General features: G+C 40.6%; 1 protein-coding gene across 3 annotated transcripts in view; it reads right to left on the reverse strand.

The window, feature by feature from the left end:
• jph1a (junctophilin 1a) overlaps positions 1-23,330 on the reverse strand; it is a 114,713-nt gene extending 91,383 nt beyond the window's left edge. For 2 of the 3 annotated variants that reach the window (XM_072913484.1, XM_072913483.1), the window contains exons 1-2: positions 22,643-23,275; positions 16,932-17,700 (exon numbers count right to left, since the gene is read on the reverse strand). In XM_072913484.1, coding sequence (XP_072769585.1) covers positions 16,932-17,700; positions 22,643-23,021 — 1,148 coding nt within the window. In that variant the 5' untranslated portion in view covers positions 23,022-23,275. Of the gene's footprint in view, positions 1-16,931; positions 17,701-22,642 lie in introns of all 3 variants that reach the window. The other variant, XM_061965630.2, reaches the window with a different exon arrangement.
• Between the last annotated feature and the right edge of the window lie 608 nt (positions 23,331-23,938).

Below are 23,938 nucleotides of genomic sequence, written 5' to 3' on the forward strand. Positions count from 1 at the left end.
GGTGCTGATAAGCCAACTGATGCCTTGCCTTATTTAGTCAGTACACACTGTGCTGACACACACTGTGCGTGCATGTGTGTGTGTGAGCTTGTGATTGGAAGCAGACTGACACAGTACGTTAAACAGTCTGTTATTTGTAGAGTAAAGATTTGCTTCTCTCCAATAGTTGACGCATTATAGTTGATGCAATGGCTTTTCATTGTGAAACATCTTAGTTAATGCACCTGTTCAACAAAAATTATATTGGTCAGGTTTTATTCCTACCTATTTTATTTCTACTCAGGGTTTCTACTCAGTACAGGGTACTCTGGGTTTATTACAATAATTGGTATGCACTGGGGAGAGAGTAGTCATCATAATTTATTTGTTCACCTGCTGATCAATTAAAATAAAGACTATTCTATTCTATTCTGTTGTATTCTACGATGACAGAGAAGAGTCACAACAAAAGCAAACACTACAACACAACATAAAGCCACAAAACGACAACTTTTAATGAACAAAGTTGAGAAGTAAGTGGGAGTACGCTGTTGTCATCGGCCCGTTTGTTCCGCTGTCACTTTCTTTGTGTAAGTCACATTCATTGTCGTTTAATGTTGTTGTGTTGTGGCTTTTGCAATTCTTGTCTCCTTCCTCGGCCACCTTAGTGATCCCCTTAGTCTTACCTTTATTCTAAGGAAACATTGAATTCGTATGTATTATTTTTTGGTATTCTGTTATGGCATTTTTTTTAAATCAAACCTTTATCATTTTTTAATAGGCATAAAAATATGTTTTTTTTATAATGAACTATTTAAAAAATACAAATACATCTACAAACGTACATCAACATCAACAATATGATTTGCCTGAGAAGCTAGATAGGACAAAAAAATAAATACAAAAATAAAATAAAAAAATAAAAATAAAAATAATAACAAAAATACAGTAAGTCAACATAAAAATATTTTATACTAATTAAAAATAAAAGGTGATAAAAAGGCCACGACAAAATACTTGTCAAATTATCAAAAGTCAATTTGACAATATTATTTTGTACTAATAAAATATGATATAGAGGCCATAACAGAATACTTAATACAGAAACGTTTTTTTTTTATATTGACATATCTAAAAAATATACATATATATAATATAATATATATGCATATATGTACTGTATATATATATATGCATATATGTACTGTATATACAGTATATGCATATATATGTGTGTATGTGTATATTATATATATATATATGCATATATATAAATATATATACTGCATATATATGCATACATATATATATATATATATATATATATATATATATATATATATATATATATATATATATATATATATATATATATATATATGCATATACATATATATGTATATATGTATACATGCATATATGTATGTATGCATATATATGTATGTATGCATATATATGTGTATGTATATATGCATATATATATCTATATATGCATATATATAGATATATATATATGCATGATAAATAAATGGGTTATACTTGTATAGCGCTTTTCTACCTTCAAGGTACTCAAAGCGCTTTGACAGTATTTCCACATTCACCCATTCACACACACATTCACACGCCGATGGCGGGAGCTGCCATGCAAGGCGCTAACCAGCAGTCATCAGGAGCAAGGGTGAAGTGTCTTGCCCAAGGACACAACGGACGTGACTAGAATGGTAGAAGGTGGGGATTGAACCCCAGTAACCAGCAACCCTCCGATCGCCACGCCGTATCTGTATATATATGCATATGGATGGATGGATTTATATATATATATATATATATATATATATATATATATATATATATATATATATACAAACCCTGTTTCCATATGAGTTGGGAAATTGTGTTAGATGTAAATATAAACGGAATACAATGATTTGCAAATCCTTTTCAACCCATATTCAATTGAATGCACTACAAAGACAAGATATTTGATGTTCAAACTCAAACTTTATTTTTTTTGCAAATAATAATTAACTTAGAATTTCATGGCTGCAACACGTGACAAAGTAGTTGGGAAAGGGCATGTTCACCACTGTGTTACATCACCTTTTCTTTTAACAACACTCAATAAACGATTGGGAACTGAGGAAACTAATTGTTGAAGCTTTGAAAGTGGAATTCTTTCCCATTCTTGTTTTATTAAGAGCTTCAGTCGTTCAACAGTCCGGGGTCTCCGCTGTCATATTTTACGCTTCATAATGCATCAATGGGAGACAGGTCTGGACTGCAGGCGGACCAGGAAAGTACCCGCACTCTTTTTTTACGAAGCCACGCTGTTGTAACACGTGCTGAATGTGGCTTGGCATTGTCTTGCTGAAATAAGCAGGGGCGTCCATGAAAAAGACAGCGCTTAGATGGCAGCATATGTTGTTCCAAAACCTGTATGTACCTTTCAGCATTAATGGTGCCTTCACAGATGTGTAAGTTACCCATGCCTTGGGTACTAATGCACCCCCATACCATCACAGATGCTGGCTTTTGAACTTTGCGTCGATAACAGTCTGGATGGTTCGCTTCCCCTTTAGTCCGGATGACACGATGTCGAATATTTCCAAAAACAATTGTTGTGTGGACTCGTCAGACCACAGAACACTTTTCCACTTTGCATCAGTCCATCTTCGATGATCTTGGGCCCAGAGAAGCCGGCGGCGTTTCTGGATGTTGTTGATGAATGGCTTTTGCTTTGCAGAGTAGAGCTTTAACTTGCACTTACAGATGTAGCGACAAACTGTATTTAGTGACAGTGGTTTTCTGAAGTGTTCCTGAGCCCATGTGGTGATATCCTTTAGAGATTGATGTCGGTTTTTGATACAGTGCCGTCTGAGGGATCGAAGATCACGGTCATTTAGTGTTGGTTTCCGGCCATGCCGCTTACGTGGAGTGATTTCTCCAGATTCTCTGAACCTTTTGATGATATTATGGACCGTAGATGTTGAAATCCCTAAATTTCTTGCAATTGCACTTTGAGAAACGTTGTTCTTAAACTGTTTGACTATTTGCTCAAGCAGTTGTGGACAAAGGGGTGTACCTCGCCCCATCCTTTCTTGTAAAAGACTGAGCATTTTTTGGGAAGCTGTTTTTATACCCAATCATGGCACCTACCTGTTCCCAATTAGCCTGCACATCTGTGGGATGTTCCAAATAAGTATTTGATGAGCATTCTTCAACTTTATCAGTATTTACTGCCACCTTTCCCAACTTCTTTGTCACCCTGTTGCTGGCATCAAATTCAAAAGTTAATGATTATTTGCAAAAAAAAAAAATGTTTATCAGTTTGAACATCAAATATGTTGTCTTTGTAGCATATTCAACTGAATATGTGTTGAAATTGATTTGCAAATCATTGTATTCCGTTTACACACGTTTAGGGCTTCACGGTGGCAGAGGGGTTAGTGCATCTGCCTCACAATACGAAGGTCCTGAGTAGTCTTGGGTTCAATCCCGGGCTCGGGATCTTTCTGTGTGTTTGCATGTCCTCCCCGTGACTGCGTGGGTTCCCTCCGGGTAGTCCGGCTTCCTCCCACCTCCAAAGACATGCACCTGGGGATAAGTTGATTGGCAACACTAAATTGGCCCTAGTGTGTGGATGTGAGTGTGAATGTTGTCTGTCTATCTGTGTTGGCCCTGCGATGAGGTGGCGACTTGTCCAGGGTGTACCCCGCCTTCCGCCCGATTGTAGCTGAGATAGGCTCCAGCGCCCCCCGCGGCCTAAAGGGAATAAGCGGTAGAAAATGGATGGATGGATGGATGTAATTCCGTTTATATTTACATCTAACACAATTTCTCAACTCATATGGAAACGGGGTTTGTATATATATATATATATATATAAATAACCTTCCACCAGAGCAAACATCCATTCATCCATTTTCTACCGCTTGTCCCTTTTGGGGTCGCGGGGGGTGCTGGAGCCTATCTCAGCTGCATTCGGGCGGAAGGCGGTGTACACCCTGGACAAGGCGCCACCTCATCACAGGGCCAACACAGATAGACAGACAACATTCACACTCACATTCACACACTAGGGCCAATTTAGTGTTGCCAATCAACCTATCCCCAGGTGCATGTCTATGGAGTTGGGAGGAAGCCGGAGTAAATGGTAAATGGGTTGTACTTGTATAGCGCTTTTCTACCTTTTTAAGGAACTCAAACCGCTTTGACACTATTTCCACATTCACCCATTCACACACACACATTCACACACTGATGGCGGGAGCTGCCATGCACGACGCTAACCAGGCCCATCAGGAGCAAGGGTGAAGTGTCTTGCTCAAGGACAAAACGGACGTGAATAGGATGGTAGAAGGTGGGGATTGAACCAGTAACCCTCAGATTGCTGGCACGGCCACTCTCCCAACTCTGCCACGTCGTACCCAGAGGGAACCCACGCAGTCACGGGGAGAACATGCAAACTCCACACAGAACGATCCCGAGCCCGGGATTGAACTCAGGACTACTCATGACCTTCGTATTGTGAGGCACATTCACTAACCCCCATTTTTAGGTACACCTGTGGAATTCATTGAGATCTTGTATCAAATGTATTATAAAGAAAATAATATTGAAATTGTTCAAATAAAAATGTGTGTAAACAGGGAAAAAACATAAAAAATTCCCACTTAGCTCAAGTCGACAAAGTAACTTGAGTCAATGACTAAACTCCACTTCACCAGCACTAGGTCTTTATTGATTATTGATGATTAATACAGTACATATACAGCTGTAAGTAGCTCCACCTTCAAAAGCAAAGTGTGGGCATGTCCACTGTATGCATGCCCTCCTTAGATGTCTATTTTCTGAAGAGACATGGTTCAACTAAATTCCTAAACCCCCTAGCTGCACATCTGAAATACCCATGGATGAGCCGGTTGAGCCCCACATCCACAGTCACAGGGTCATGTGACTAGGAACGGATCAATAAGGGTGCATCCTTTGCCATGCAGTGTGTAATGACTCTTACATAACCTGCTTTCACCAGTGCAGTCTGTCACTGGTTGTTTTTTTCAACACAAGCTTGCTTTTCAAATGAGTGTATACAAAACACAATAAAAAAATATCTTGTATGGAGATTTGCAGCTGCACATGCGCAGTAATTTGATCACTTACTACACCACAAAGGGAGCTTGCCTGCAAGCTGCCATAAACACTTAGCATCAGCTCCAAGGCATTTTATGTTGCTGGTGCCATGCATGCATCAGGTCATGTGTTTGCATCTGCTCTGTATCCAATGTTGTTTTGTTTTTGTCTATTCTCTCTGCAGGTTGAACTCAACTCTAATTAGGGCTGCAACCAACGATTATTTGTATAGTCGATTAGTCAACGATTATCTTAACGATTGGTTGACTAATCAGATAATAAAGCGTACACATATTTAATGGCTCTAATTTTTCATCGACTTCTAAATGCAGCTTAAGTTAGTTTAGGCCTGTGCTTACAAACAACAAAGACGACTAATTAATTCATAAATATGTATTTATACATACTGTAACTGTGCTGCTCATTCAGCTGCTACAAAAAATTAAATTACTAATAAAATGTCCATTTAAAAGAAAGAAAAGGCAAAGGGCTAAAAAAACTATTAACCTTGTTTATTTATTTAACCAGTTAAAATAGCAGCAATGAAAACAAACAACAAAACACAAAATCTAACTTCCTGTAAAAGAAAAGCATTTTTTTATGTTTTTAAAGCTGCACACTGGTATATTGACTATTGATTAAATCTTGGCAGTGGTAGAACTCTAATAGACTCAGTGTGTGTGTGTGCGTGCGTGTGTGTGTGTGTGTGTGTGTGTGTGTGTGTGTGTGTGTGTGTGTGTGTGTGTGTGTGTGTGTGTGTGTGTCCGTCCGGTCACCCGGGGGGCACATCTGCGGTTCCCTCCAAGGTTTCTCATTGTCATCCCATTGGGTTGAGTTTTTTCTTGCCCTGATGTGGGATCTGAGCCGAGGATGTCATTGTGGCTTGTGCAGCCCTTTGAGACACTCCTGATTTAGGGCTATATAAGTAAACATTGATTGATTGATTGAAATCATCCTCTGCATTTGGGAATCCCGCTCGGGAATCATTTGGTGATTTAACCCCTAATTCCAACCCTTGATGCTGAGTGCCAAACGGTGAGGCAACGGGTCCCATTTTTATAGTCTTTGGTATCACTCGGCCGGGGTTTAAACTCACGACCTTACAGTCTAAGGGCGGACACTCTAACCACATGGCCACTGAGCAAGTAATACTGTATCACAAGTCCACACAGGGTGGCAAACAGTATGCGGAAGGTTTGGTATTTAGCGTGTTAAAGCCACATTATGTAATCCTCATTTCATGTTCTTGAAAATCTGCTAAATAATGTCTCACTGGATTAGCCAGAGCGGAAATATATCCCCAGAGAATAGCCGACGCTGCAGCACTCTGCGGCTTTAAGTGCCATCATCTTTTATTTATTTTTGAATTTATCAAACACTTGTTTTTGAATGTTTTAGATAATGTTAGAAACTCTTTCAGTGACATGAGAAAGATTACAGTTTATACGGTGTGCCTGTAAAATGTATTGGAATCTTGGTGTAGTTTGCATAAAAGTTCAGACTGTGGAGAACTGAGCGCAATACTTGGCTGCAACCACTTGGGGCGCTATTGCGCAGTTAAAGTAGTCTAAAGAAGAATTAGTGGAGGTCAACCTCCATTTTTTTGCCATGTCATGGAATTGTCGTTCAGAACATGTCGCCGATGCCCATTCCGAAAGACAATAAAAACTAACAAATGTAAAGAAACAAATTGTATTATATTTGTTTGTCTATGTCACTGCCCAATTTACTTAGCTGCCAGATCCGTTTGCGCCAAAAGTCTGCTACTCCTGTTACCTACTTGACGACAGTTTTTTGAACATATAGGCATTTTAGGAATTTTTTTAAACAACGGGTCACAAAAGTTTTTACTGATAACCTCAAATAATTGGCGCTTTAAAAATGTAAATAAATGATCCATCAATATCGGTTGTTATTAAAATTTGAAGATGCCCTTTTCATCTTAGCGTTGACTTTGGGCGACGTACTGCATTGGTGGTTGCATGTCATAACTAAATAAGCCAATAATTGAGGTGCTCCATTTTTAAAAAATCATTTTCGCTCTCCAAACTCTTTGAATGCGCTTGCGTTGTTATTTAAAAAAAAAATGTTACGACTCAAATTCGTGTCACTGTAGTAGTCTTATATCTGCGCACGCTTGTTGCAAACAAATCAAGCAGCTCAGTAAATTGGGCAAATACAGTCTGTTTCATAACGTTATTATTGTGACCAAAATAATCAATGTTATTATTATTACTACAGTATTGTTAAATGTGTTCAAAAAGTACTTATACACACACTTGGCAGAATAAACTTGAAATATTGTTCTGGCTTCTTAAAAGCTCTATAATTGTTATTTGAACATACTGTGTAAATATGTTTACTTGTGTTTTAATCTGTGAAGGTTTTACTGTGTGTAGACATTAATTTCTAATGTTAGCATTTAAGATAGCTGCAAGATAGCAATCAGCGCTAACTAGAGGGTAACGGTGCTGGATGTTGGCTAGCGATTAGTATTGCCTTTCCAGGAATTAAGCAGTATCACCAATCTGTAAATTGAATCAAAGTGCGGTTATCAATAAAGTTAATTTTAAATAGTAATAGTAACTAATTGGGAGTTTTACCGCGGTTATCATTAACTTAAATAATCATTGCAGTATATCCAAATTCTCTAAAACATATATTGTTTTGTTAATATTTTGGGGTGTCTTGGATTAAACAAAGTTTGAATCACATGACGGGTCTCAAACTCAGTTTAAGACTTGGGTGAGGCTGGGCCGCACAAAGTATGCACTTCTAAAACACATGACTAAATTGAAGCTCTTAAATCATTATACTGTAAAGGTCAAATTTAATGTTAAAATGTTGTATTTTCACACTGTTCAGTTCTTGCAGGATATGGTCAGAGACACTTTCGCTTGTTTAAAAGTAGTTGCTCTTTGTGTTGCCCAATATGTGTTTGTTGTGCCGCCCTTTTCGTATTTTTGCCATTATTGTAGGTAATGTCTAGTCGGATTTAAGATTCCCAAAATATATTTAACTATTATAGATTGCGTGGGTCGCAATCTATAACAACAAATTTAAGTTAGGGGCCACAAAAAAGACCTTGAAACCCCTGAATTACATGATTTATTAAGTGGACAAATTGCTTTGGTTATTGTCTATGTTTTTGGAATGGATTAGTCGCAAAAAAACGAGGTGTAACGTAACTGTAATGTTAATGCAAAGGAACATACATTGTTTGGATTCTAGTGCTTGCGAGAAATCCATCCAGACCCAAATGGTGGATAGAGAGATTTGAAGACATTTGAAGGTTGAATGGTGGTTCATTGGTAAGTTGTTTTTGCAAAATCCTACACTTCATCTTACTAGCCATAGTGAAACCAGTTATGGTAATGGTGGAACACCATGATTGTTGCTGTCATCACCACTGTTAGTAAAACTACTTTAAAGGGCAACTGCACTTTAAAAAAAAAAAGTGCCTATCGAAGAACGCACTTCTTTTTTTATGTTTTTATTTTAAAGATGTGAATGTTGTCTATCTGGGTTGGCCCTGCGATGAGGTGGCAACTTGTCCAGGGTGTACCCCGCCTACTGCCCGAAGCAGCTGAGATAGGCTCCAGCACCCCCCGCGACCCCGAAAGGGACAAGCGGTAGAAAATGGTTGGATGGATGGATTACTTATGGAGTATATTGTGAATAAATTGAGAACAGGAAGTGAATACAAGTGTGGGCAACTGCTATGTAAAGGAAAGGGGGTAGGATTGAATAAGCTCAGCTTCTTCCGACTCCTTTTCGAACATGTTGAAAAGAAAAACTGAAAATGGTGATGCATCATGTTGTATACATGCATGTTTGAAATAAACTCAAACTCAACTCAACTCAAAGCAGTGACAGTAACATTCAAAATGTAATGTTATCACTGCACTCTAACCGTAATCTGAACACGGAAGTGAAGCACCACCCACCGAACGAAACGCGCAGCAGGTGTTTGCTGCAGGGATGTCACCTCTTTTCACGGCGAAAAATAGTCTTCTTTTTGTCGGGAGAACAACTTGCCATGGCTTTTAACCTGATATTTCCATAAGGTAGGAATGTAGCTGAGATAGGCTCCAGCACCCCCCGTGACCCCGAAAGGGACAAGCGGTAGAAAATGGATGAATGGATGGAAAAATAACACTTGGAAGATGCGGCTAATGGGAGTCACCGTTGTAGCCTTCAAAGCCCTCCGAGACAAGTTCAAAACCCTCCATCAACGTTTTGTATACACACTGCAAGTATATATATAATGTAGTAACAGACACGTTCATAACAATATGTAACATGTATATTTACCGTATTTTGGTTATTTCAATCATTGCTGGTACTAGTTCTTTGCCGCATTTATTTTCGTTTCCATAGCAGCGCACTTCCGACTTCTGGCAACAACGTGTATGTGTATTCTAATCATGGCAGACACCGTAACAAACGACAAAGACGACTATTTCGGAGGATGAACTACTGCTTTTTGAAGCCAGCATGAAGGAAGAGTGAGATATTGGAGCAAACGGAAGCCGAGGTAGTGAGGTGAAAGTCACTCGAAGCTGCAACATGTGGAATTTGAAGCCATGCTATTTTGACAAAAATGGTGTGCTTACCCAAAAACGTCTGAAAAAACGTCCCCGGCCAGCTGGACCAAACAGACAACTGTCCATCGAGTGAGTCACATTTTATATCGATCATGATCATGCGTGTTATTACAACTACAGTACATACACTGTCTGGCTAGCTGTGTACAAACAAAACATGAAACACATACTGTAATATGATTGTTCATGTTATTCAGTCAGTAAGATTGGTGTCTTAACGCACTGTGCTGTGCATTACAAGCCCACACACCTTTCGTGTTGACGTATAAGCAAGCTTACCTCTTTCCGTAGCTAGATTTTACGGCTAATACCGTAGCACGCCAATGCGTTACTACGCTAGAACAAGTGTTCTTCCGTCTTCGGTCTTACAATAATAATGTCGCTCCAGCTTGGTTATTATACAGGTTAAGGAATATGAATGAAGTATTGTTGATGGTTTTTAAATGCATTTTTAAAGTGATTTAGAGCTCAAATTGATTGCTCCCATTAGCTGCATTGCTAGCCACCAGGAACGAGCCGATTTTTACATATTAAAAAGAAAAAAAAAACTTTTGTCTTCTTGTCTCTCATAATGATTGTGAACGATAGGCAAAATTAAAAAAGTGCAGTTCCCCTTAAAGGCCTACTGAAACCCACTACTACCGACCACGTAGTCTGATAGTTTATATATCAATGATGAAATCTTAACATTGCAACACATGCCAATACGGTCGGGTTAGCTTACTAAAGTGCAATTTTAAATTTCGCGCAAAATATCCTGCTGAAAACGTCTCGTTATGATGATGCCTGCGTGTGACGTCACGGATTGTAGAGGACACTTTGGGACAGCATGGTGGCCAGCTATTAAGTCGTCTGTTTTCATCGCAAAATTCCACAGTATTCTGGACATCTGTGTTGGTGAATCTTTTGCAATTTGGTCAATGAACAATGGAGACAGCAAAGAAGAAAGCTGTAGGTGGGAAGCGGTGTATTGAGGCAGGTGTTGTGCCGGATAACGCACCCCCGCCGTAGAATTCACCCCCTGACTGTTGTGCCGGATAACACAGCCGGTGTTTCATTGTTTACATTCCCGAAAGATGACAGTCAAGCTTTACCATTGGCCTGTGGAGAACTGGGACAACAGAGACTCTTACCCGGAGGACTTTGAGTTGGATACGCAGACACGGTACCGTGAGTACGCATGCAGCTGCGGCTTCCGAACATTTGATCGCTTGCCCGTACGTGCGTGCTGCTATGTGCATGTCACGTACGTAACTTTGGGGACTTTGGGGAAAATATATGTGCTGTATGAACTTTGGGGGGGTGAACGGTACTTTGGGCTGTGGGATTGAGTGTGTTGTGCAGGTGTTTGAGTTGTATTGGCGGGTTATATGGACGGGATGGGGGAGGTGTTTGTTATGCAGGATTAATTTGTGGCATATTAAATATAAGCCTGGTTGTGTTGTGGCTAATAGAGTATATATATGTCTTGTGTTTATTTACTGTTTTAGTCATTCCCAGCTGAATACCAGGTCCCACCCGCCTCTCACAGCATCTTCCCTATCTGAATCGCTCCCACTGCCCTCTAGTCCTTCACTCTCACTTTCCTCATCCACAAATCTTTCATCCTTGCTCAAATTAATGGGGAAATCGTCGCTTTCTCGGTCCGAATCGCTCTCGCTGCTGGTGGCCATGATTGTAAACAATGTGCAGTTGTGAGGAGCTCCACAACCTGTGACGTCACGCGCATATCGTCTGCTACTTCCAGTACAGGCAAGGCTTGTTTATCAGCGACCAAAAGTTGCGAACTTTATCGTCAATGTTCTCTACTAAATCATTTCAGCAAAAATATGGCAATATCGCGAAATGATCAAGTATGACACATAGAATGGACCTGCTATCCCCGTTTAAATAAGAAAATCGCATTTCAGTAGGCCTTTAAAAAAATAGTTAATTACAGTTACTCATTACTTTCCCCAAAAAGTAATTTAATGATTCTTTAAAAAATGCAGTTAATGACTAGGAATAGTAATTATTGTGTTACTTTTTTAAACTTTCATATATCTGGTGTATGCAGTTGAGAGATGTTTCATCAGAGAAGAGTGCGGAAGTGTGTGCCTTTAAAAAGCAGTGCCTGTTGCCAAATGAAGTGTGATGTCAGCAAGGGCGCGCTCATTGGCTGTTTTAGCTCAGCATTGGTAGTCTGCGGACTGGGGGGAGATTGTTAACAGCAGCGCATATGGAATGTTTTTTTGTTACTGATACTTAATAAAGCGTGTGTCAGTGGCTGTGTCTGTCCTTGTCCAGAAACAGGGTATTGTTGGATTATTATTATTGATAATTGTCACTTTATTGAATGTTCATTATTCCCTCGTAGTAGTAGTAGCGCATGTGTGTGTGTGTGTGCGCACGAGCAGTGGCTGCCGCTAGCACTAGTAAAGAGCTACTTCCTGAAGTGAACTTGCATGGATTCTAAAGCTGTCCTGTCTGCATCAAACATATTGGTTATAGCCTTGTAACGTACATAAAAGTATTTTTTTTAGATTACTTGTTACTAGAAAAACGATTTAGGAAATTATTAAGTCAAAATATTGACTTACTAAGTCATAATAATGACATACTTAGTATCTCAGGTAACTAGGACTGTTTTGTGTATTGTTTTTACTTTACGGAAAGAATATTGAAATATACCTGTATATAGTATATCGGCATTCAGCATATGGAGCGGAAAACACAACCAAAAATTGTAGGCTTCTTCACGCGACGAAGCCGGCCTACGTCTATTGCCCCCCCCCGGCTGTGGTGGCAGCGATGAGTTAGAGACGTGATGGCGACAGGCCGAGTTACGCTGTTCCTTACACCCACCCACCCCCTTCCCCCTGGAGAGACACCACCTTAACTAACACATTTTCTGTGAGAGACACTGCACTGTTGAGTTTGAGTTTATTTCGAACATGCAAGTATACAACATGATACATCACAATCTCCAGTTTCTCTTTTCAACATGTTCGAAAAGGAGTAGGAAGAAGCAGAGCTTATTTAATCCTACCCCTTTTCTTTTACATAACAGTTGCTAAAACTTTTGTTCACTTCCTGTTCTCAATTTATTCACAATATACTCCATAAGTAATCACAATAAAATAAGTAAATAAATAATAATTGGTGAAGTAAGTTACATTTCATATGTTGAAATAAGTAAGATTATTTTGTGAGTGAAAGAATGAAAGAATGGATGAGTTAAATAAATTCAGAATGTTTATCATGATTCTTCTTCTTTGTACTTTGTAAACACTTTAAGTTTGAAGAGTTTCTTGAAGTGGATCATATTAGTACATTGTTTGATTGCTTTGCTTAATCCATTCCATAATTTAATTCCACATACTGATATACTGAAGGTCTTAAGTGTTGTACGTGCATACAAATGTTTTAAATTACATTTCTCCCTAAGATTATATTTCTCCTCTTTTTTTGAGAAGAATTGTTGTATATTCTTGGGTAGCAGGTTATAGTTTGCTTTGTGTATAATTTTAGCTGTTTGCAAATTCACTATGTCGTAGAATTTCAGAATCTTTGATTCAATAAATAAAGGATTTGTGTGTTCTCTATATCCAACATTATGTATTATTCTAACTGATCTTTTTTGTAACACCGTTAATGAATGAAGTGTACTTTTGTAATTATTTCCCCATATTTCTGCACAATAACTCAGATATGGTAACACTAGTGAGCAGTAGAGAATATGAAGTGATTTTTTGTCTAGAACATGTTTTGCTTTATTCATTATTGACGTGTTTCTTGCTACTTTATGTTGTATATTTTTTACGTGAGATTTCCAGTTCAATTTATCATCAATCATTATACCTAGAAATTTGGTTTCATTTACTCTTTCAATTTCTATTCCGTCTATTTGTATTTGTGTTTGACTTTCTCTTCTACTGTTACCAAATAGCATTATTTTAGTTTTACTGAGATTCAACGATAGTCTGTTTTTGTCAAACCATCTTTTTAATTTGTTAATTTCTTCTGTTATTATTTGTAGTATCTTCTGTGTGTTCTCTCCTGAACAAAACGCTGTTGTATCATCCGCAAATAATACTAACTTTAAATCTTTTGTAACTTTACAAATGTCATTTATATATAGATTGAATAATTTAGGTCCTAGTATTGATCCCTGAGGTACACCACAGGATATATTTAACGTTGTAGAGGTGTGTTCGCCTACCTTCACGTATTGTTTCCTGTTCATTAGATAACTTCTTATCCAGTTTAAGACTAACCCTCTGATGCCATATCGTTCTAGTTTTTTGATTAAAATATTGTGATTAATTGTGTCAAATGCTTTAGTTAGATCCACAAAAACTGCTGCCGCACATTTTTTATTATCTATAGCATTGGTAATTTCTTCTGTAATTTCAATTAAAGCCATCGAAGTTGAAACATTAGCTCTGTATCCATATTGATTTTCTTCGAGTATTCTATTTTTATTTATGAAACTCTCTAATCTGTTATTGAACAGTTTTTCAATGATTTTAGAAAATTGTGGAAGTAAGGAAACAGGTCTATAGTTTGTAAATTGATGTTTGTCGCCAGTCTTGTAAATTGGTGCAACTTTAGCTATTTTCATTTTGTTTGGAAATATACCTGTTTGAAATGATAGGTTACTAATATACATTAATGGTCCTGAGATCTCTTAATTTAGGTGCTTGTTTTCTGTCAGAGTCCATTATCATCGTTGTTGTGGAAGCTGTGTATCCATCCATCCATCCATTTTCTACCGTTTATTCCCTTTGGGGTCGCGGGGGGCGCTGGAGCCTATCTCAGCTACAATCGGGCGGAAGGCGGGGTACACCCTGGACAAGTCGCCACCTCATCGCAGGGCCAACACAGATAGACAGACAACATTCACACTCACATTCACACACTAGGGCCAATTTAGTGTTGCCAATCAACTTATCCCCAGGTGCATGTCTTTGGAAGTGGGAGGAAGCCGGAGTACCCGGAGGGAACCCACGCAGTCACGGGGAGAACATGCAAACTGTGTAGACTTTAAAAATTGTCCAGGTCCTTGATGTCATGGACAGCAAGTACTCTTGCTTCTGGACCTCCATTCAGCTTGATGTAGATTTTACAGTTGGCGCTCCAAGTTCCCTGGATTTTTCCCTGCTTTCTCAAGTCGCGTGCTTTCTTGGCGATTCCAGCATTACGTTTTGTGAGATGCTCATTCATGTACACATTTGTTCCCTTCAGCTTCTTTCCCTGTCTCAGCAATGCCATTTTAGATTTTCTGTTTACAAGTTTCACGAGCACGACTGGAGTGGCGTTGTTGTTTCTTCCGTTCAGTGGGATGCATGTTTCGATGGTATTAATGTCAATTTAAATTTCTTTTGATTGCAGAAAGTTGACCACTTGCTGTTCTGCTGAGACCATATCCATTTCATCTGGTTCACCTTCATTATTCACAGCTTTCGCATAGGATCTTGGTTTAATTCGGTGCCCTGTCACGATGATATCATTCATCCGTTTATCCTGATCCATTCCATCTATGATATTCTTCAGCATGTTGTTGTCTTCTTGAAGGATCTTTATTTGTTTGCCCATTTCAGTGGCTTCATTATTTCTGATGGTTTTGTGAGATTGCAGACTTTCTATACATTGCTGCAGACTTTTCACATCTCGTCTGTGTTCTTCTTTCATTTCTTTCATTTCTTCTTTCCATCCCTCCACCGTGTAGTTCTATTTTTCTAACATTTCTTCTTTAAAATCATGGAGTATTTTTTGTATCCCTTCTTGATTCCCATCATGTCCTGTGTCCAGCCTCAAATCTTGTTCAGTCTTTCCTTTACCTTTTGGCATCGCGGCAGTCGATGACGTCAGTGCCTCTTATGTCTTAACGGCAGTTACTTCTTTAGCAACTTGCGGTACTTTTAACTTGTTTTTTCAACAATTTCGTACCTTGCGCCGTTCAGAGATCAATTTTGGGTGTCAGCCTGTCAACTTATATCACTCTGCGACGTCGGAATCACTTTAAAACAGCTGTAAACTCGCCGTAGCTTTTGGTTGCCAGGCAACCGCTTTGAACTGCGGCAAGGCGCCGTTGGCTTGAGGCTAACGGCTCTTCCAACTCGCCTTATTTCAGCGTATCTGTGCCTCTCAACTGACCAATATCAGATCGAAGATGCCAGGTGACTCTCCTGTGGCTGTGATCACAAATCAGTGGTCAAAATCTTCAGACTTAACAAAAACTCCGGTAGCAGAAGCGGAGCGTTTTTCTTTTGCGTCCTTTCTCATTGACAGGAAGTGACGTGTCTGCTTGTAAGTACTCTGTGATTGTGCGCTGCCGAACAAGCTCCTCTGCTCGTAAACCAGCAATGACACGACGGGGGGGCAGGGGAACGGTACTTTTTAGAGGCGGTATAGTACCGAATATGATTCATTAGTATCGCGGTACTATACTAATACCGGTATACCGTACAACCCTATTGCTAAGCTTGTAGCATCATATTCAAGGCCAAAGGTGCTAAACAAAGTTTTGAGCAAATGATGTAAATACTAATGTACGTGTGACTTTTTTTTTTTTTTTTTATCAATTTGCAACTAAAAGAAGCAACATTTTCACATTCTCATTATGGGGTATTGTGAGTAGAATTTTGAGGGCAAAACATGTATTTATTCCATTTCGGAATAAAGCTGTAGCATAACAAAATGTGGAAAAAGTGAAGTGCTGTGAATACTTTCCGGGTGCACGGTAAATAAAATCAACTAAACTGACACCCAGCATTCAGAACATTATCTTTGCCCTTCCCATAGCTTGTACACATTGGGGTACTGGGCCTAACAACTCAAGGCACTGAAAGCAGAGGATGTCAAAGCGATGCTGTGTCCATTGACCTGTGTCCCCAGTAGGGGTTGAGGCTTTTTTAAAAAGGTCACGTTTCATCCACCTGTCAAAGCCCACATGCCACATCAGAGCCACACTTGGCAGGGGGCTGCAGGTTGCGTTATTTGGCAAGCGAGACACCAGCAGCACGGTTGTGGGTTTAACCTGACAGCAACGCACTACACACTGGGAATGAAAGATATGGGTAGAGAATAGAACCAAAACTATTGCAGGGATGATCGGGGTCGCTACACAAAAGCCACAGATGGGTGAAGGTCAAAACTGTTGACAGCCTCTGATCAGACCAACATTACTTGTCAGAAGACATTGACGGTGTAAAATAAGCAAGAAATTCCTACCTAGAAGAAGCTATTTCCACTTTGCTTCTGGCGATGGCTGCAGCCCTCTGCGCTCCCTCAACTGCCCGATCCACCTTCTCTTTGGTTTTGGGATTCTTTAGAGGAATCAGCTGCTTCCTAATTCCACGCACAAGCACATTATTTTTGTACTTCCCTTCTTCTTTAGTGCTATCTGGGAAAACTGTGCAGCCATAACCATGGCGCTTGTTGTTCAGCCATTCTCCTTCATACTTCATCCCGTTGGATCTCTCCGAAACGCCAAATCCGTTGCGTTTGTCGTTCTTCCATTCTCCCATGTAGGTCTCAGTGGTGGTGGCATCCACGTGGTCCTCCAGGAGAAGGTCCTCGTCCTGCAGCTCACCATCGCCGATGGATATTGTGGAGTTGGCGTCGCTGGAGCTGATGCGGCTCATAGTGGCGTCGCTGCGTGCCGAGCTGCGTTTGCTGGAGATGGAGGTCCGGGAGTCGGACTTACGCAGCTGCCGTAGGCTCCCGAAGAGGGAGCCCCGGCGGAAGAGGCCCTTCTTCTTGCCCGTCACGACCTCGCTGTCTGAGTGGAAGTTGAGCACGAAGCCGCCGCGGTTGCCTGTGGGCGTGTCTGCGGGGGAGGAGAGGTCCTGAAGCACGGTGCCGTTGCTCTGCTCGGAGCGCAGGGAAGCCATTGATGTACGCAGAGGTGAACGGATAACAGTCGCCATCCCATACGGGACACTCTGGCGCACGCCGTAGCCGTGACGCATGCCGCCCATCCACTGGCCTTGATAGGTGCCTGGGTACATAAGTCAGAAAGTTATGCACATGTACAGTAACAACACATTCAACATAACACTGCTTCCAATTAGTTAGAGATGTATCATACTGAGAAAGGTCACACTTTCAATGAACAATTGTAGTCATTTCCCCGCAATGTTACTAAGTCATTATTGTCACTCAATGTTTCCATGCATTCATTTGTGGTAGAAGGCCATAACATTTGTAACACCACAGAAAGATTTGGTGTCCATTGTTTTTTTTTATTTTGCACGTTCGCCCAAGCATACAAACACTGTCTGTGTAGCATGTTACTCCAACTCCGTACAGCAGATAGCCTTTTTGTCACTCAGTTTCAATTCATTTGTTCATTTATTGCGGCCTGCCACAATTAAATTTGTACCACCACAGAAAGAATTGGTGTCCACTGTTTTTTATTTTATTTTGCACGGTAAGCCAAATATGCAAACAGTGTCTGTGTAGCATGGCATTCCAACTTCGTACAGTTAATGGTATTGTTTTCACTCAGTGTTTCCATACATGAATCTATTTGTGGTGACCTACCCTAATTAAATTTGTTCCACCCCAAAAAGATTAAGTGTCCATTAAATGTTTTATTTTTAGATTTTGCGCTTTTGCCCAAGCTTACAATGTATGTAGAGCTTGTCATTCCAACTCTGAACAGTAGATGGCCTAATACCTAATACCACCGCAGACAAGGCAGCACATTAAACCTGTATTTGTTCATCAAATATGGTAATATGTCAGACATCTCTAAAAATCAACCCACACTTATATGGAGCCCGGGAAAACATCATAGATGTTTATTTTAACAGCCCATGCAAATTATCTTCTACAGGAAAAAAATGAAACCAACACCTATACAGTAAGTCAATAACTTCATGTTGTTTTTAGGTACAAAATAATGAAATCATGTCACAACTTTTTTTCATGACACAAACCAAAAAGCTCAATTTCACATGTCCACATACAAATACTAAGTTTTGCGTCAAGGCCAATTATGCAAATTGGACAATGGCGCCATTTTACGCCACCGGTCCATTGCCTGCAGTCTGATCTGGCGGGAAAAACTTGTCATTGTAGGAGAATACAGAATAAAAGGTATATGAATGTAAATATATCTCATTCTAATGATCTTAATACTTATTTCATTTGGATTTAATTGAAATGTGAACTGAGGCTAAGATTCACTGCTAAGAAAGATGTCACATCAACTGGAATGTTTCCTCAAGCATGAACCTCAACAAAGTCGTTTGATGAAGATACCGAGGATCACTGGGGATGTGAATCACTGAGCTCGCAGCCTATTTTCAGGCAGCCAGTAACTCCCCCACTGACAGTAGGCACATTCACGACTATGCGTTTGTCTCCGACTACAGGGAACGGCTATGAGTCACACAATGAGAGGAATGCTTCATTAATCCCGTTTGGTGTTGCTGATGCCGATCGGCATGGGCTCGGCCTACTAGTGGCTCCTCGATGGCATCATATTACCAACCTGATCCCTGATAATAGGAACAAGCTCGCTGATCCGCTGCTCACCGACCAACACAATGCAATAAACCGTAATGTTCACTTTCAGAGGGAAAACGATCCATGGGCCAGGCTGAAATTTAGATGGATGAACAGTGTGAGATTAACAGGCTGGTGCTGTGCTGCGGTTCAATTTGGCGACCCTGCAGATCAAGTGATCAGGACGCTGCTGGGTCAGACAGCCAGATGTTCTCTATATCCTCTCGGATCAGCTGATTTCCCCAAAGCCCTGTCCCCCATCATATGGGTGGCACTTATTCAGCGACATAAGACCTCAGATTGTGATGTGGACGCTTAAAAATCACGCTGCCACTTGTTTCATAATCAGCAACAGCAACATGATGTCTGCCTGTTGTGTGCACGAAGTAAAGCACAAGTTACATTCCTTGCTTTACAACAAACCTGAACTAGCACTGTTTTCAAAAGCAGGTCACAAAAGTCCTGTTAGTAGACTACTTCCTGGTTCGTGGGGAAGTCCATTAAACAACGAGAGAGGGAGGACACTTCCATCATGGTTCAAACTTCAAAAACTGTCATGACCTGTCACACAGGTTTGGACTTGTTTTGCCTTTTTTGTGGTTTTCCTGCGTTTGAGGTTGTATTTGTTTTAGTGCTCCATTCATTGTTTACCTCTGGTCGCTAGGGGTGCTGATCGAATTCACATGCCTCTGATTAGTGATCAGGAGACTAACCTGCTTCTGATCGCTAATCAAACAGCTTTATATGCCAGGTTAACCTGCCTTCGGTGCAGGTTTGTTGTTCACTTCACGCAACTGAATGCTTTCCTGTTTAGCTCTATGCTACTATAAGTTTTCATGCTACTATGCGATGCTAGGTTTTGCCTTTGAGCTTCACATGCTCTTCCCAGGGGCACATCTCTTTACTGGAATTTAAACTCAAATGACCTGCAAGATGCCTGCATTTTGGATCACGAAACACATCACCATGCCAGAAGGCAACACAAAACATCCATTTGTTATTTAGCAGGCTACTTCCTAGTTCCTGAAAGATGGCGATAACAGGCGACACTACAGTATTCTGGGATGGGGGAGCATTTCCATCATGACCCATCTATGGAGAAAATTAAATTCCCTGACACAATAAAGCGCCCCAATTGGGTTATTTTAGGGGTACTAACACGTTGTTTGTCCATCAATTTGTTGGCTAGAAGGCCACTTCCTGGTTCACGGACGACATGCAACTAGATACTATAGTATTTATTACAACTACTTACTAACCATACTATTTTTGATTCTAGAGAAGGGTGAAACTGATTAATTGTAACTCAAACGACAAAAAGAGACGGGGAAATGTGGAGCTCATTGTTGTCTAAGACTTATTACCAGGTTATTTGTCCATTTATATGGTAACTAGCAAGCTACTTCCTGGTTTGGAGATACGGACAAGAACACAGGACTTTACAGAACTATTCTTTGTTCTCTGAGTTTCAAACACAGGCGAAACATCAAAAAGCTAAACTAAATTGCCTCAGACAAAAATGAGTGCTGCATTTGTGTTTGTTTAGCGCTACTTCCAGGTTGTTTGTCCATCCATTTGTTAGCTAGCAAATACTTCCTGGTTCGTAGATACCAACAAGACCACAGGACTTTACAGAACTATTCTTTGTTCTTGCAATTACAAACATGAGCCAAACATCAAAAAGCCAAACTAAATTCCTCTAACAGAAATGCTGCAATTGTGTTTGTTTTGGGCTACTTCCAGCCGGTTTGTTCATCCATTTGTTAGCTAGCAGGCTACTTCTTGGTTCACATAAAAGGACATACAATTACAGGACCAAACCATTTGTGTTTCAAAAGCAGAGGTGTACAAATTAATCGGCACTGAAACGACAATAAGAAATACTGCTTTCAAAAAGAAAAAAAATGTGACATTTGTGTTTCTACAAATTCCTTCTTGTTGAGGGGACTTTGTATCCAAACTTAATGGTCTCCACCCACAAATGATTATTTTTTGGTGTTTCCCAACACAGCAAGTCGATCACATATTTGACCTGGGATAGTTTTACGCCCCATGACCTTCCTGACACAACACTCCCATTTATCTGCACTTGGCACATTTCCAATGGCTAGGTGTTGTGGCCCTGGACGGGAATCAAACCTGCAGCATCTGCACAAAGACGCCAGCATGTACCATTACACTACCAGGGTGGTGGCCACCTAAAAATAAGCGACCAAAACCATGGACAATAGACCACACGGACAAACGTATTGGTACACGTTGCTTCATGGACATTTTTGTCCATTGATTTGGATTGGACACAAAACTTCGCTCCAAATTCAGCGGGCAGCCTAAGGGTCAAGACCACAGGTGTCTAACTCAAGGCCCGGGTGCCTGATCTGGCCTGGTACATCATTTAAATTGGCACACCCCACCATTTAGCCACATTTTATGTGTTCTGCCACATCATTTTATGTGATCCACCACATTATTTTATGTGGTCTGCCACATCATTTTATGCGATCCACCACATTACTTAATGTGGTCCGCCACATCTTTTTATGTGATCTACCACATTATTTTATGCGGTCCGTCACATCATTTACTGCAGTGCGCAAAATAATTTCATGTGGTCTGCCGCATCTTTTAATATCGTCTATTATTTATCATGGTGCACCATGTCATTTTATGCGGTGCGCCACAACACATCATGTGTTCCGCCACTTCATTTCAAGAGGTTGGCCACATTATTTTATGTGGCCAATCACGTTATTTATGTGGCCTACGTGGCCTACAACATTATCTAGTACACCAAATTAGTTTATGTGGTTCGCCACATAAATGTTACGTGGCCAGTCACACCATTTTTGTGGCCCGCCACATCAATTTTTTTGGGGGGGCCTGCGAAAGGCTGGAAATAATACAGCACTTTCTGGACCGATGTATGTGTTCTTTCAATTTTGCATGCATTTGCCTATGTTTCACACATTAATATTATCTGATAATACAAAAAATGTTCAACACATTATTTTTTTGTTTATCAAAAATAAATACTTAAATATCTACTCGTCACCTTGACTTACGATTTCAAAGTAAGTTATCCATCAGTCTGTTAGTAAAAAAATCTAATGAATAAAAGAGTTGCCTATGCAAGCTGTGAAACAATGATATTATACGTTTATATTCATATACTGTATATTCACTTTTACTGAGGGTAGCCATAATTGTGAAGAGGCCCTCCAAAACTGAGTTGGGCACCCCTGCCCTGGGCAAGTCCAACGCCTAATTGGTCAATGCATAGATGTCATATTTTAGTACATACAGAGAATAATCCCACACGTTTTCTACATATGGTGTAACTGTGTTCTCAATTTCTGCTTGCAAGCAAACCTGTCAAATGATGCGTTCAAGTGCAATGCGCCACGATGTGCAGTTACATGTCTCCTTACCTCCGTCGCCGTATGTTTCAATGCCATATCCATCTTGGAGCCCGTTGCTCCAGGTGCCGTCGTATCTCGCAGGTGTGTTGTGGCTCTGCCGGACGCCGTAGCGCCCCTTGAAGCCATGGCTCCACTCCCCGCGGTAGATCCACTTTCCTTTATTCTCCACGCCGAGTCCATGTCTTTTGCCCTGGGACCAGTATCCCCTGTAGGTGTTCCCACTGGGCCAGGTGTACACGCCGACTATCTCGAAGCCGTGCGACCAGGAGCCCGCGTACTCGCCCTGGCCCTTGGGTCCGGTGCAGATGCCGTGTCCGTGGGCTTTGCCATCTTCCCAACCCCCGCAATATGTGCCACCGTCGTCGAAGTCGAACCTTCCGCCCGTCATTCAGATGCAAAGCTGGATTGGGAGGGAAAAGGGCAGATTGTGCACCGCGGCGAGGGAGGGAGGAGGGATGGATGGCGATGCCGTCGATGGAGGATGACTAGTGGGAGAAAAAGCGGTAGAGGAGGAGGTGAGCCTCCCTCCTCCGTGCACTCATGTGATGTGTATATGATCAAAATAGCTCAGTGTAAAGGTATGAATGGTGGGCGTCATTTACCGGAGGCAAGCACCCGTGTGTCCGTAGAGCGTGGCTGTCACCCCCCTCTCACCCACTGGACACTCAGGGAGCGCGCCCGCGCCAGAGAGAGAGAGAGAAAGAGAGAGAGAGAGAGAGACTCCCCACTGAAGATAAAACGTCATCACAATAGACTCCTCCCACTTCTACCATTACTGATGCATCCTCCCTCCTCCACTAAGATCCCATCTTATACAATAATACAGGGGTCACCAACGCGGTGCCCGCGGGCACCAGGTAGCCCGTAAGGACCAGATGAGTAGCCCGATGGCCTGTTTTAAAAATAGCTCAAATAGCAGCACTTACCAGTGAGCTGCCTCTATTTTTTAATTTTATTTATTTACTAGCAAGCTGGTCTCGCTTTGCTCGACATTTTTAATTCTAAGAGAGACAAAACTCAAATAGAATTTAAAAATCCAAGAACATATTTTAAATACTTGGTCTTCACTAACTGACAAAGAAACAGATAACAGATTTAGTGTCCAGTTCAAAGTGTCACATGATTTATTTAAATATTTGAGGGTTGACTTTTGTATTTTACATGAGTTATTATTTGTACAAACATGGTGCAAAGTAATTCATGATTTGTTAAAAAATGTTAGTGGCTAGCTAGTTAAAATGGGATATTGTGATTTCACAAGACTTTCTTAGAAGTGATCATTTGAAAATGTTCAATTTGAAAAAT

The sequence above is a fragment of the Nerophis lumbriciformis genome, linkage group LG07, assembly GCF_033978685.3.
Source record: "Nerophis lumbriciformis linkage group LG07, RoL_Nlum_v2.1, whole genome shotgun sequence".
Taxonomy (NCBI): Eukaryota; Metazoa; Chordata; class Actinopteri; order Syngnathiformes; family Syngnathidae; genus Nerophis; species Nerophis lumbriciformis.